We start from the raw sequence: 12,282 nt of genomic DNA, 5'->3' as shown, positions 1-12,282 counted from the left end.
ATGTGGCGTCGCACCAATTAGGACGCTGCCATTGCCAGCAATTTCCGCAGATTTGGCATGTGATTTAACATGTAAAATCGCATCAATGTGAACCACGGCTTACACAAGTGTAATCTTAAGTACACCCATGTGAAGGGCTGTCTTCACCCACATGGGATTTACAGGTGTTTTCTGCAGCCAGGTGCAGGCAGCCTGTTCAAATCAATGATAGGTGACCAGCTTCACTGACCTGCATGGATCTACAATCAGAGTGTACATCCATACACGACCAATGCATGGATCAGAATGCAGTATGTCTGCAAGGAATGTATGTATAGTTCTTGTTTGTGTGAAGTTCTTAAGTTTCATACATACCCAACATTGTGTAGCAGAATTTATGTTTACATACACGTGTGTGCCCTAGGTTGCACACGTGCATTAGAGAAGGCGGTACACATGTGCATTATAATGTGTACAGGGGTGATTTCGTATTATTATTTCAATATAATTAATTTTTTAACACTTTCTGTCTGCTGTTGGCATGCAGTAAAAAATGTCAGGGTAACATAGGTTGGGAGATCAGCAGGGCAGATGATAGGGTCAGCAGTAGAAGACTGTACAGAGGCCATTTATTTATAGGACAGTGTGCAGGAAGAAGTGGGGCAGGGGGTCAACAGGGCAGAGGAGGGAGGTCAGTATGACAGTGTGCAGGATTCAGTATGGCAAAGGACAGAGGTTTGTAGTGCAGAGGACAAGGGTCAGCGGGCAGTCTTGTTGTATGTGTCTTGTTAGGGAGATTCATCCTCTCTATTCGTCCTAGTGACTGTTATCACCAAAAGTGAAAGAATATACCAAATTTTCAAGAGGATAAACATCCACTAAACAGGACACTACTTTAGGCAGGGATTTTCTTCACTTTCTTTATGCCCCGGGCCAACTGTACATCCACAACCACTAGTTTACAGCAGTGGTGTCTATTTTTAGGGGGGCACCAAACAAACCCCCCCACCACTAGGTCCGCAGTTGCCCCATCCAGGTCGTGGGTGGCTTCTCCGGCTTTAACGGCTTTCCCAGCTTATCTTCCTGGCCAATCCAGTTTAAAGACAACCAATCTGGTCTTAAGAGAAGCAGGAAGACAATAGCGAATTTTGATTCGCTAATGTCACAAGTGGGTGGTCTCAACATTTTTTAAGCCAATTAGAGCCTCAGGCCCTAATCATGCGCTTCAAAAATGAAAAAAAGCTTGTAGAAATCTATGCATCCAGTGCCCCACATGGAGACTAGGGGCCAGCGCATGGAGATTAGGGAGTGGCTCCCCTGTGCCCCTTATGGACCGACAGCCACTGGTTCACAGCAAAGATATAGTCTAATGCCCCTGTTGGACATTTGGACAACAAAGTCCGTTGATTTTATTTCCGAAGGATTTTGGCCCAAACTTGTCTTGCATACACACAGTCACTCAAAGTTGTCAGAAAATCCGATCGTTCAGAACAAGGTGACGTAAACCACATATGACGGAACTATAAAGAGGCCAGTAGCCAATAGCTTTCATCTCGTAATTCATTCTGAGCATGCGTGGCACTTTGTGCGTCGGAATTGTATACACACGATCGGAATTTAAACGATCGGATTTTGTTGTCGGAAAATTTTAGATCCAGATCTCAAACTTTGTGTGTCGGAAATTCCGACGGAAAAAGTCAGATGGAGCCCAGACAGGATCGGAATTTCCGTCAACACAGTCCGATCGCACATTTTCCGTCGGAAAGTCCAACCGTGTGTACAGGGCATAAGGTACAGATATTGCTATATATATTATAAACCACTGATCATTTAAAATATTTAAATTTAATAGAAAAAAGAATACAGAAATGTTTTTGACCAATAGAAAAAAATGAATGTCAAATAAGATAAACATTTAGCTCAGATAAAAAGGATGAAAATATGATTAGCTGTGTAGAGCTTACAGATTACACGTGGTAATTTACTGTGCTATCTAGTGATTGCAGTGATAATAATCAAGATAAGATAAATGTTTGCTACTTATGCTTCTAGTTCTATGTCCAGTAGACAAGATAAAGAAACATTGTTACTATTCTGTGCTGAAAAGGAATGCCCGACTTCAGCTTTGTCATTCCAAGCAGTTTAACATGTTTCCACAAAGAAATGTGCATATATTGGATGAATACAAAGTGAATAGAAATGTGTCCTTGAGTCTGTAAAGTGCATTGACTTTTGCAGCTAGTGCATAAAAACTACATTTACTATAAAGGTGAATGGGGGTCATTCTGCAGATCAGACATCTGCTCCAATGGTGTGAATGTTGGAGAGCATTTAAGGACTGCTGTGACAGTGTTCTTTAATCTTCTTTTGAAGGTTGACAATGGCATTATTTGGCACTAAAGATACATTTTTGGCAAATAGACTTTTACTATTTGTGTTATTTTGGCACATAATTACACTATGTTACCAGTATTGGGACGCCTGCCTTTACACACACACACACAAACTTTAATGGAACCCCAGTGTAACGCCGCGTACACACAGTCGCACATTCCGACAACTCTGATGGATGCTGGCTCAAACTTGTCTTGCATACACATGGTCGTACAAATGTTGTCATAAATTCCGAACGTCAAGAACGCAGTGAAGTACAACATGTATGACGAGCCGAGAAAAATGAAGTTCAATAGCCACTACGGCTCTTCTGCTTGATTCTGAGCATGCGTGGACTTTTTTGCGTCGGGAAATTATTTACACACGCTCGTAATTTCCGACCACAAAATTTGAGATCCAGCTCTCAAACATTTGTTGTCGGAATTTCCAACAGCAAATGTCAGATGGAGCCTACACTCGGTAGGAATTTTCCGACAACAAGCTCACATCATTTGTTGTCATAAATTCTGACCGTGTGTACACAGGATAAGTCCATAGGGTTCAGTATTGAGTTGGCCCACCTTTTGCAGCTATGGGTGTCCACAAGGTTTTGGAGTCTATCTATGGGGATGTTTACCAAATTCTTTCAGAAGCATATTTGGGAGGTCAGGCAGTGATATGGACGAGAAGGCCTGTCTCGCAGCTTCCACGCTAATTCATCCCAAAAGTGTTCTATTGAGTTAACATCAGGACTCTGTGCAGGCCCCTCAAGTTCCTCCACCTCCAAACTCGCTCATTCATGTCTTTATGGATTTCCCTTTGTGCACTGGTGAGCAGCCATGTTTGAATAGGAAGGGGCCTTCCCCAAACTGTCCCCACAAAGTTGGGAGCATGAAATTGTCCAAAATGTCTGGTATGCTGATGCCTTAAGAGTTCCCTTTACTGGAACTAAGGGGTCAAGCCCAACCCCTGAAAAAAAAAACACTCCCTTGAATTTGGGATTTTCTTTTACTTTCACTTTAAATGATAATGCCACATACACACGGTCGGAATTTCCGACAACAAATGTTTGATGTGAGCTTGTTGTCGGAAATTCTGACCGTGTGTAGGCTCCATCGGATATTTTTCTGCCAGAATTTCTGACAAAATTTGAGAGCTGGTTCTCAAATTTTTCGCCAACAAAAACCGTTGTCGTAAATTCCAATCCTGTGTACACAATTGCGATGCACAAAATTTTCTCAGCTTGTCGTACGTGTTGTACGTCACCATGTTCTTGACATTCAGCATTTCCGACAACATTTGTGTTGTGTGTTACACCGTGTGTATGCAAGACAAGTTTCAGCCAATATCTGTTGGAAATAAATCCAGGATTTTGTTATCAGAATGTCCGATTGTCTGTTCACGGCATAATGGTAAACAGGACAAACAGACAATAAAACTCCCTAACGGGGGCACAGACAGCAATAAAAACTGACAGGTGTTCGAATCCATTTCCACTCTATCCAAAACGAAAGGAAACATTTTTTGCTTTTAGTTATACTGTAGTCTTGCACTAAGCACATTTGGTATTGTAAACAAATGAAAGATGGTGCCATTCTGCTTCATAGGTCCTGTACAGCAATGTAGGTAGAGGATGTAAAGCTGTGTCATTTCTGATATACAGTATAGTATATGCTCACCAATCTGTTTGTGCCTAGAACAAGTAAATATAGGGTGCCTAGCATATAACAATCTGAATACTATGACGGACCTGGGCTTCATGGTGGGCAGGCCAACTTGCTTATGCACAAGTTGGGCAAGTCAGATTTTTCTAGTGACAGTGGAATCAGTTGTAGGATGACCATGTGTCCACCCAGATGTGAATATTATTCAATCACATCAGCCATTCTGAAGAATCCATATCTGGAAGCATTTTACCCCATAAAAGCCACCAGCATCCCTTCTAAAGCTTGAACACTCTCAGCTAACATTCTCTGCCCCTACACTTGTAGATTGGGGAAAAAAGTGATCTTTTATTTTGAAAGACTGAAGGTCAATACTGACAGGAAAGGATGGCTCAAGCTCAGGCAACTAGCCTTAAAATGTAATGCACAAATGAAACAATAATTTAAACGTTGCATATACAGTACATGCCAACATAGCCATCAAATAGTTGCATCTTTTAGACCAGCTGTTTCCTATCTGAGGGATATGTGAGGCTTGAAACATCAAAATTCTCTCTGTTTAATAAAAAAGTAATATAAATGACACATTGAGAACCATAACTGATATTAATTTGTGACAAATCTGAAAAACTGACCTTATCGAGAGCGATTTGGACAATAGCCTCACTCTCGTTATCCAGAGCGGATGTGGCCATGTCAAGAAGAAGGATTCTAGGATTTCTAACTAGAGCTCGAGCAATGGCGATTCTCTGCTTCTGACCTCCACTCATCTGCCCACCTCCTTCTCCAACAAGGGTGTCAAATTTCTAAAAGGAAATAAACTTTATTCAAAATGATAACTTGTAATTCTATAAAATACACTAAAACCATGTATGTGATTCATGAATTTATTTTTACATTTTATGGCTGGACATTGTTTTGTAATGTGCGCCTTGCACATGTATCTGCTGGAACTTGCAAAGTGTACATTTGATCATTTGATTGTCTTCTTAAAATAGCCAGCAGACATTATCCTCTTTTGGAATCAGATTAGAGTACTTATTTAATTTGTAATCTAAAACATTACTCTGGCATTTGGATTAAAGCTTCTTTGCCTCATTTTACCTGTGGTAAATCCATGATGAAGTTGTAGGCATTTGCTTCTTTTGCTGCTTTTATAATGTCATCCATAGTGACCCCTTCTCGCCCATATTTAATGTTTTCAGCTATTGTGGTGGCAAACAAAACTGGTTCCTGCTCAACAATCCCAATTAAAGCGCGCAACCACTGAATGTTAAGTGTACGAATGTCATGGCCGTCTAATGTCACCTGGACAGTTGTAAAAGCAAAAAAAATGCAATTATTCATGTATGAGACATTTAATAATGCAACCTTTTTATTCTTTTGCAAATTATTTTTTTGTTGTTATAATTTAATTTATAGTATACAAAGTTTCAAAAAACCATTGGAAGAGAAAAATAATTAACACCATACATATTTTATAAGTAAAAGAAAAAAACTTAACTATTTAGGATATCATATACTGTATATAAGGATTTTAGCCCATATTCTCTGCATACTCTGGCATTCCCATTCCACCACAGGGAGAGTTGACAACTGCAGTGGTAAACAAAAGCCTATATATATATATATATATATATATATATATATATATATATATATATATATATATATACAGTGCCTTGCGAAATTATTCAGCCCCCTTGAACTTTTCAACCTTTTGCCACATTTCAGGCTTCAAACATAAAGATATAAAATGTTTATTTTTTTGTGAAGAATCACCAACAAGTGGGACACAATTGTGAAGTGGAACGAAATCTATTGGATATTTTAAACTTTTTTAGCAAATAAAAAACTGAAAAGTGGTGCGTGTAAAATTTTTCGGCCCCTTTACTTTACAGTGCAGCAAACTCACTCCAGAAGTTCAGCGAGGATCTCTGAATGATCCAATGTTGTCCTAAATGACTGATGGTGATAAAAAGAATCCACCTGTGTGTAATCAAGTCTCTGTATAAATGCACCTGCTCTGTGATAGTCTCAGGATTCTGTTGAAAGCGCAGAGAGCATCATGAAGACCAAGGAACACACCAAGCAGGTCCGTAATACTGTTGTGGAGAAGTTTAAAGCTGGATTTGGATACAAAAAGATTTCCCAAGCTTTAAACATCCCAAGGAGCACCGTGCAAGCGATCATTTTGAAATGGAAGGAGTATCAGACCACTGCAAATCTACCAAGACCTGGCCGTCCCTCTAAACTTTCACCTCAGACAAGGAGAAGACTGTTCAGAGATGCAGCCAAGAGGCCCATGATCACTCTGGATGAACTGCAGAGAACTACAGCTGAGGTGGGAGAGTCTGTCCATAGGACAACAATCAGTCGTACACTGCACCAATCTGGCCTTTATGGAAGAGTGGCAAGAAGAAAGCCATTTCTCAAAGATATCCATAAAAAGTCTCGTCTAAAGTTTGCCACAAGCCACCTGGGAGACACACCAAACATGTGGAAGAAGGTGCTCTGGTCAGATGAAACCAAAATCGAACTTTTTGCCCACAATGCAAAACGATATGTTTGGCGTAAAAGCAACACAGCTCATCACCCTCAACACACCATCCCCACTGTCAAACATGGTGGTGGCAGCATCATGGTTTGGGCCTGCTTTTCTTCAGCAGGGACAGGGAAGATGGTTAAAATTGAGGGGAAGATGGATGCAGCCAAATACAGAACCATTCTGGATGAAAACCTGTTGGAGTCTGCAAAAGACCTGAAACTGGGACGGAGATTTATCTTCCAACAAGACAATGATCCCAAACATACAGCAAAATCTACAAAGGAATGGTTCACAAATAAACGTATCCAGGTGTTAGAATGGCCAAGACAAAGTCCAGACCTGAATCCAATCGAGAATCTGTGGAAAGAGCTGAAAACTGCTGTTCACAAACGCTCTCCATCCAACCTCACTGAGCTTGAGCTGTTTTGCAAGGAAGAATGGGCAAGAATTTCAGTCTCTCGATATGCAAAACTGATAGAGACATACCGCAAGCCACTTGCAGCTGTAATCGCAGCAAAAGGTGGCTCTACAAAGTATTAACGCAAGGGGGCCGAATAATTTTGCACGCCCCACTTTTCATTTTTTTATTAGTTAAAAAGGTTTCAAAAATCCAATAGATTTTGTTCCATTTTACAATTGTGTCCCACTTGTTGGTGATTCTTCACAAAAAATAAAAAATGTATATCTTTATGTTTGAAGCCTGAAATGTGGCAAAAGGTTGAAAAGTTCAAGGGGGCCGAATACTTTCACAAGGCACTGTATATATATATATATATATATATATATATATATATATATATATATATATATATAAATAGATACTATAGATCGATAGATAAATAGATACTATAGATAGATAGATAGATAGATAGATAGATAGATAGATAGATAGATAGATAGATAGATAGATAGATAGATAGATATCTCAAATCAATATGTTTACCTTCCCATCCGTAGGGTCATAAAATCTTTGTATAAGCTGCACTGCAGAACTTTTACCGGACCCACTTGGCCCAACAAAAGCAGTTGTTTCTCCGGGCTGAATGCAAATATTCAATTGACTCAATATCTGTGGATTTAGGGAACATATACATTATTTCTTGCACCACTTCTGTTATAGCCTGACTTATCTTCATACTTTTTTGATGGATCAGCACTATTTGATTTCTGTCACAGTATCCATGGAAATAACATATACCAATTATCCACTCTTCCATAGCTGTCTCTTTGAATTATTTTATGTATTGATCTCAAACAGGGTTAACTAGGAAGGCCCACTTTAAGTAATTACTAAATCAATCTGAAAGGGTTCTCTTACTTCCATGTGCCCTTTTAAGTCTGCTATAAATACCATTATTTATTGTTTTATTATTTTCCTCCAATTAAGACCATTGATTAGGTTTGACGTTGGATACATTTAGTACATTTTGATTGGACATGATATATGTATCATGTACATGTTGGTATATGAATGCTCTTTCTGATAATTTTAAATCAATATACGTCAGCTTTCATTTTTACAAGGAATTGATCTCTGAAAATGATGTTTCATTTTTATATTTTTTTGGTATAGTAAACACTTTAGCAGTATATTTAGATATGTAGGGGCCTGCCTGTTTAAACAATGTTAATATATACAGTATCTCACGAAAGCGAGTACACCCCTCACATTTTTGTAAATATTTTATTATATCTTTTCATGTGACAACACTGAAGAAATTACACTTTGCTACAATGTAAAGTAGTGAGTGTACAGCTTGTATAACAGTGTAAATTTGCTGCCCCTCAAAATAACTCAACACACAGCCATTAATGTCTAAACCGCTGGCAACAAAAGTGAGTACTGCCAGCATTGTGAGAGTCCCATGCCGCGTACACACGACCAGACTTTACAACAGATTAGATCCGAGGGAATCAGTCCGTCAGACATTGTGGGCTAACCCGAATGTTTTTTGTTTAAAAAATTCAGACGGACCTAGAAATAAAACATGTTTTAAATCTGTCCAACGGACTCAATTCCTATCGGGAAAACCATTTGTTTGTATGCTCGTCCGACAGACCAAATCAGACGCATGGGCAACTATTGGCTACTGGCTATTAAACTTCCTTTTTTAGTCCTGTGCTACGTTATTACCTTCAAAACAAACTTTCGAACACACTTAGTTCGTTCATGTGTGGCCAAGTCCGTTTGTTCTGAAAGTCCGTCGGACCTCCACCGAAAGTCCGTCGGAAAGACCGTCGGACCTAGACTGCCAGAAAGTCCGGTCATGTGTACATGGCATAAGACAATATTTGAAATAAACCTATATCTGTAACTCAAGATGAAAAAAATGAGTAAGATGAGATTATTTTCAGTGAGGACTGCTTGCCAAAATGAGTTGGTGAACTTCAAAATTTGTACAATCCCTTTAAAGGTTGGTGTTGATTCACATTGGCCTTGGGTCTATAGGCAAATGTAGCTTTCTTTTCATTTTGAGATGTCTTGAGGTCATTCAGAATTTAGTGACAAGTACATTTTTATCTGTAGTCGACCTTCCTCTGACCTGCATTTGACCTTAGACTTGTTTGGGAAGAGAATTAGCTCTGATGCAAACCAAAACCTGTCAACAGTGGACCTAAAATGTAAGTTCCCTTTTTGGCCATAGAGCTGCCCATCAAATTGAAGAACCATTAATGAGGGTCTGCGAAGGAAGAAGTGGAGCAAAATTGACATTTACTTCTTTAGAGCATGTAATTGTTTTCATTTACAATATTCACTGAAGGTAACCTCTGATTGTGCCTCTTTTCACACTTTGTCTGCATTTAAGGACATGCACCTGCACAGCTGTCAAGATGGGACTAGTGGTTTAGTCTGTGAAGCTGCTGTATTCTGATAGCCATGAATATGACTAGCCTTATGTGGATGCACTGAATACCTGTGGATCCCATGCGGGCAAAGACAGTCCTTCTGATAAATGTGAGCATATGTACACCTGTGTGAAGGAGGACCAATTCATGATATCAATATTTGGACGTGGCGCAGTTTACTTATTGGTGTCCACAGTGCCACCCTGTGGTGACATAATGACTTTCAATTTATGATAGTATTAATAATTGTACATATTGAGTTTCATCCAACAAAAAAGGAACAACAATATGTTTTTTTTGGTAACCACAATATACTTCTACCCCCCCCCCCCCCCAATATAATAAAACTTCTGTTGTATACCTCTTTTGTTTGGTACTTGTGGTATTCAAAATTTGAAAAGAATTTGATCTTTACATACACTTTAGGGGGTATTCATCTTTAATTAGCAGATGTACAACTATCGTCATATGATCAAGTTGCCCTCTTTCTCCTTCTAAACTGCTCTCCTCCAAACTGAATAGCATAACAAAGCATCGTCTAAACACATAGGGATTGATTTACAGTACTTAAAATGGAGAGTGCAAAATCTGGTGCAGCTCTGCATAGAGCCCAATCAGCTTCCAGAATTTTTGTCAAAGCTTAATTGAACAAGCTGAAGTTAGAAGGTGATTCGCTACCATGCACACCTGACCCAGATTTTGCAGTCCAATATTAGTAAATCAACCCCTTAGGATTTGATTTACTAAAGGAAAGCAGACTGTTCAAAAGGTTTTGAATATGTATCACTTATATGTATTACTCACTGTACATTATGGGGTTGATTTACTAAAGGCAAATAGGCTACTCACATTTCAAGGGGGTATTTACTTTGCAAGGGATTTTTCCCTTAGGTTAGTGAATGTTGTATTGAAAACAATACCCAATCACATACAAGGAAAATAAAAAAATATATATATTTTGCTTGCACATGATAGGATGATAAAAGTCAACGGAGCTTCACCTCATTTATTAAAATAAGGGAAAATGCCCTTGCAAAGTAAATATTCCATTGAAATGTGAGCAGCCTTTTTGCCTTTAGTAAAATAAACCCCATATTGTACAGTGAGTAATACATGTAAGTGATACATATTTAAACCTTTTTAAAACACCAACCTGTGTTTTACATACATCATGATCCCTAATGAAAACCGAAAGTCTGTTCCTTTGATTTATATTTGATACTGCGTTATGGTTCAAAGGATAGATTTTTAGATACCACCATTCAAGGCTCCCCATATTCATCTGTCATACAGTACCTTTATTTCTGGCCTTGATGGATAATGGAAGTTCACATTATGGAACTCAATAACTCCCTTAACTTGGTCTAGCTTGTGACCTTCATCAGACATGCAGTCAATATCTGGTTTCTTCAAGAGAACACAAAAAAGGTTAATTCCACCAATTTGGTGGCATTTAGTTCATATAGCTATAAAACTAAGTGTACAACAATATTTTTAGCATTTTAAAAGCAGAAATGATTTGCTGTATTACAGTATAGACATAAAATATAGCAACATTTATGTACAGTATGTAGGGCAATAGACACACTTTAAGAGAACTGTGTTTGTAAGGAAGAGAAGAACGTAAAAGTAATGTATGTTATTTTAATTGGCCAATTGACCTAAAACTGATATTTCAGTAATGCGTAGACTCTAGTGTACTGAATCACCTCTTAGCTTTTTAATTCAATCTTATTTCATTCAGGGCCTCTTAGCTTTTTAAGTCTAATTTGTAGTTGTGCTCCCACCTACCATGGAATCTTAACCTTCTTGTTGTTTGTCATAAAAAAAAAAAAAAAAAAAAAGATATATCAAAGTTTGACTGTAATGGCTTAAGGGCCTGTGTCACTGGGTGTTTGTCTTGTTGATGACATCAGATTGATATTCGTTTAAAACACTTCTGAGATCAATCAACTTCATTGACAAGTGCATTTGAACTGCAGTAGACTAGGGATGAGCTTCGTGTTCGAGTCGAACATATGTTCGAGCCGAACATATGTTCGACTCGAACATCGGCTGTTCGTCCGTTCGGCGAAGTCCGAACATTTTGGTCCGTTCGCGCCAAATTCGTGTAGCGCTCACGGCCCACAATGCACTGCGATGGCGCAGTGCATTGCTGGCTCATGATTGGCCAAGCATGCACTGTGACCCCGCATGCTTGGCCAATCGCAGCGCCAGCAGCGAGGAGAGCCATGATTGGCCACAGGCAGGATGCCTGTGGCCAATCATAGCTCAGGCTGTGTAGTGCACGCCGCACACTATATAAGGCCGCCAGCACGGCGGCCTTGTGTAGTGTGTTGGCGTCTGAAGCAGTGGGTGTTCTGTGTACCTTCAACACAGTACACACCGATCGTTTTCGGCTGATTTTCGATCTTGCTGTTGTGTAGTGGTTGTTGTCTGCGTGCCCTGACCGCAGTATACACCGCTATATTCACCTCACCTATATAGCTAGTGATCTGTCTTTTATAATAGAGCTTGCAGTCAGTAGTGTTAGGAGCTTGTGCGTGCTGTCTGCGTGCTCTGTACCCAGTACATACCGCTATATCCACCTACATAGCTCTTCTCTATTTGAGCCCACTTGCCATCTGCAGGAGTTATTGGAAGTTGTGTGTGCCTCCAGCACAGCACAGTATACATCTGTATATACCCCTTTATCTCTGGTGTTCTATAATAAAGGCATCTGCAGGAGTTAGTGGGTGTTCTGTGTACCTTCAACACAGTACACACCGATAGTTTTCGGACGATTTTCGATCTTGCTGTTGTGTAGTGGTTGTTGTCTGCGTGCCCTGACCGCAGTATACACCGCTATATTCACCTCACCTATATAGCTAG

General features: G+C 39.4%; 1 protein-coding gene across 2 annotated transcripts in view; it reads right to left on the bottom strand.

Moving 5' to 3' along the window:
• Positions 1–12,282, bottom strand: part of LOC143923950 (bile salt export pump-like) — a 165,414-nt gene that overhangs the window by 89,944 nt on the left and 63,188 nt on the right. For both annotated transcript variants that reach the window (XM_077447898.1, XM_077447899.1), the window contains exons 12-15: positions 10,708–10,818; positions 7,508–7,633; positions 5,121–5,324; positions 4,652–4,822 (exon numbers count right to left, since the gene is read on the bottom strand). In XM_077447898.1, coding sequence (XP_077304024.1) covers positions 4,652–4,822; positions 5,121–5,324; positions 7,508–7,633; positions 10,708–10,818 — 612 coding nt within the window. The remainder of the gene's footprint in view (positions 1–4,651; positions 4,823–5,120; positions 5,325–7,507; positions 7,634–10,707; positions 10,819–12,282) is intronic.

This window comes from Lithobates pipiens, unplaced genomic scaffold (assembly GCF_037356315.1).
Source record: "Lithobates pipiens isolate NorthernLeopardFrog02 unplaced genomic scaffold, aLitPip1_a1.2 Scaffold_22, whole genome shotgun sequence".
Lineage (NCBI taxonomy): Eukaryota > Metazoa > Chordata > Amphibia > Anura > Ranidae > Lithobates > Lithobates pipiens.
This window is presented reverse-complemented; position numbering and strand designations above follow the sequence as displayed.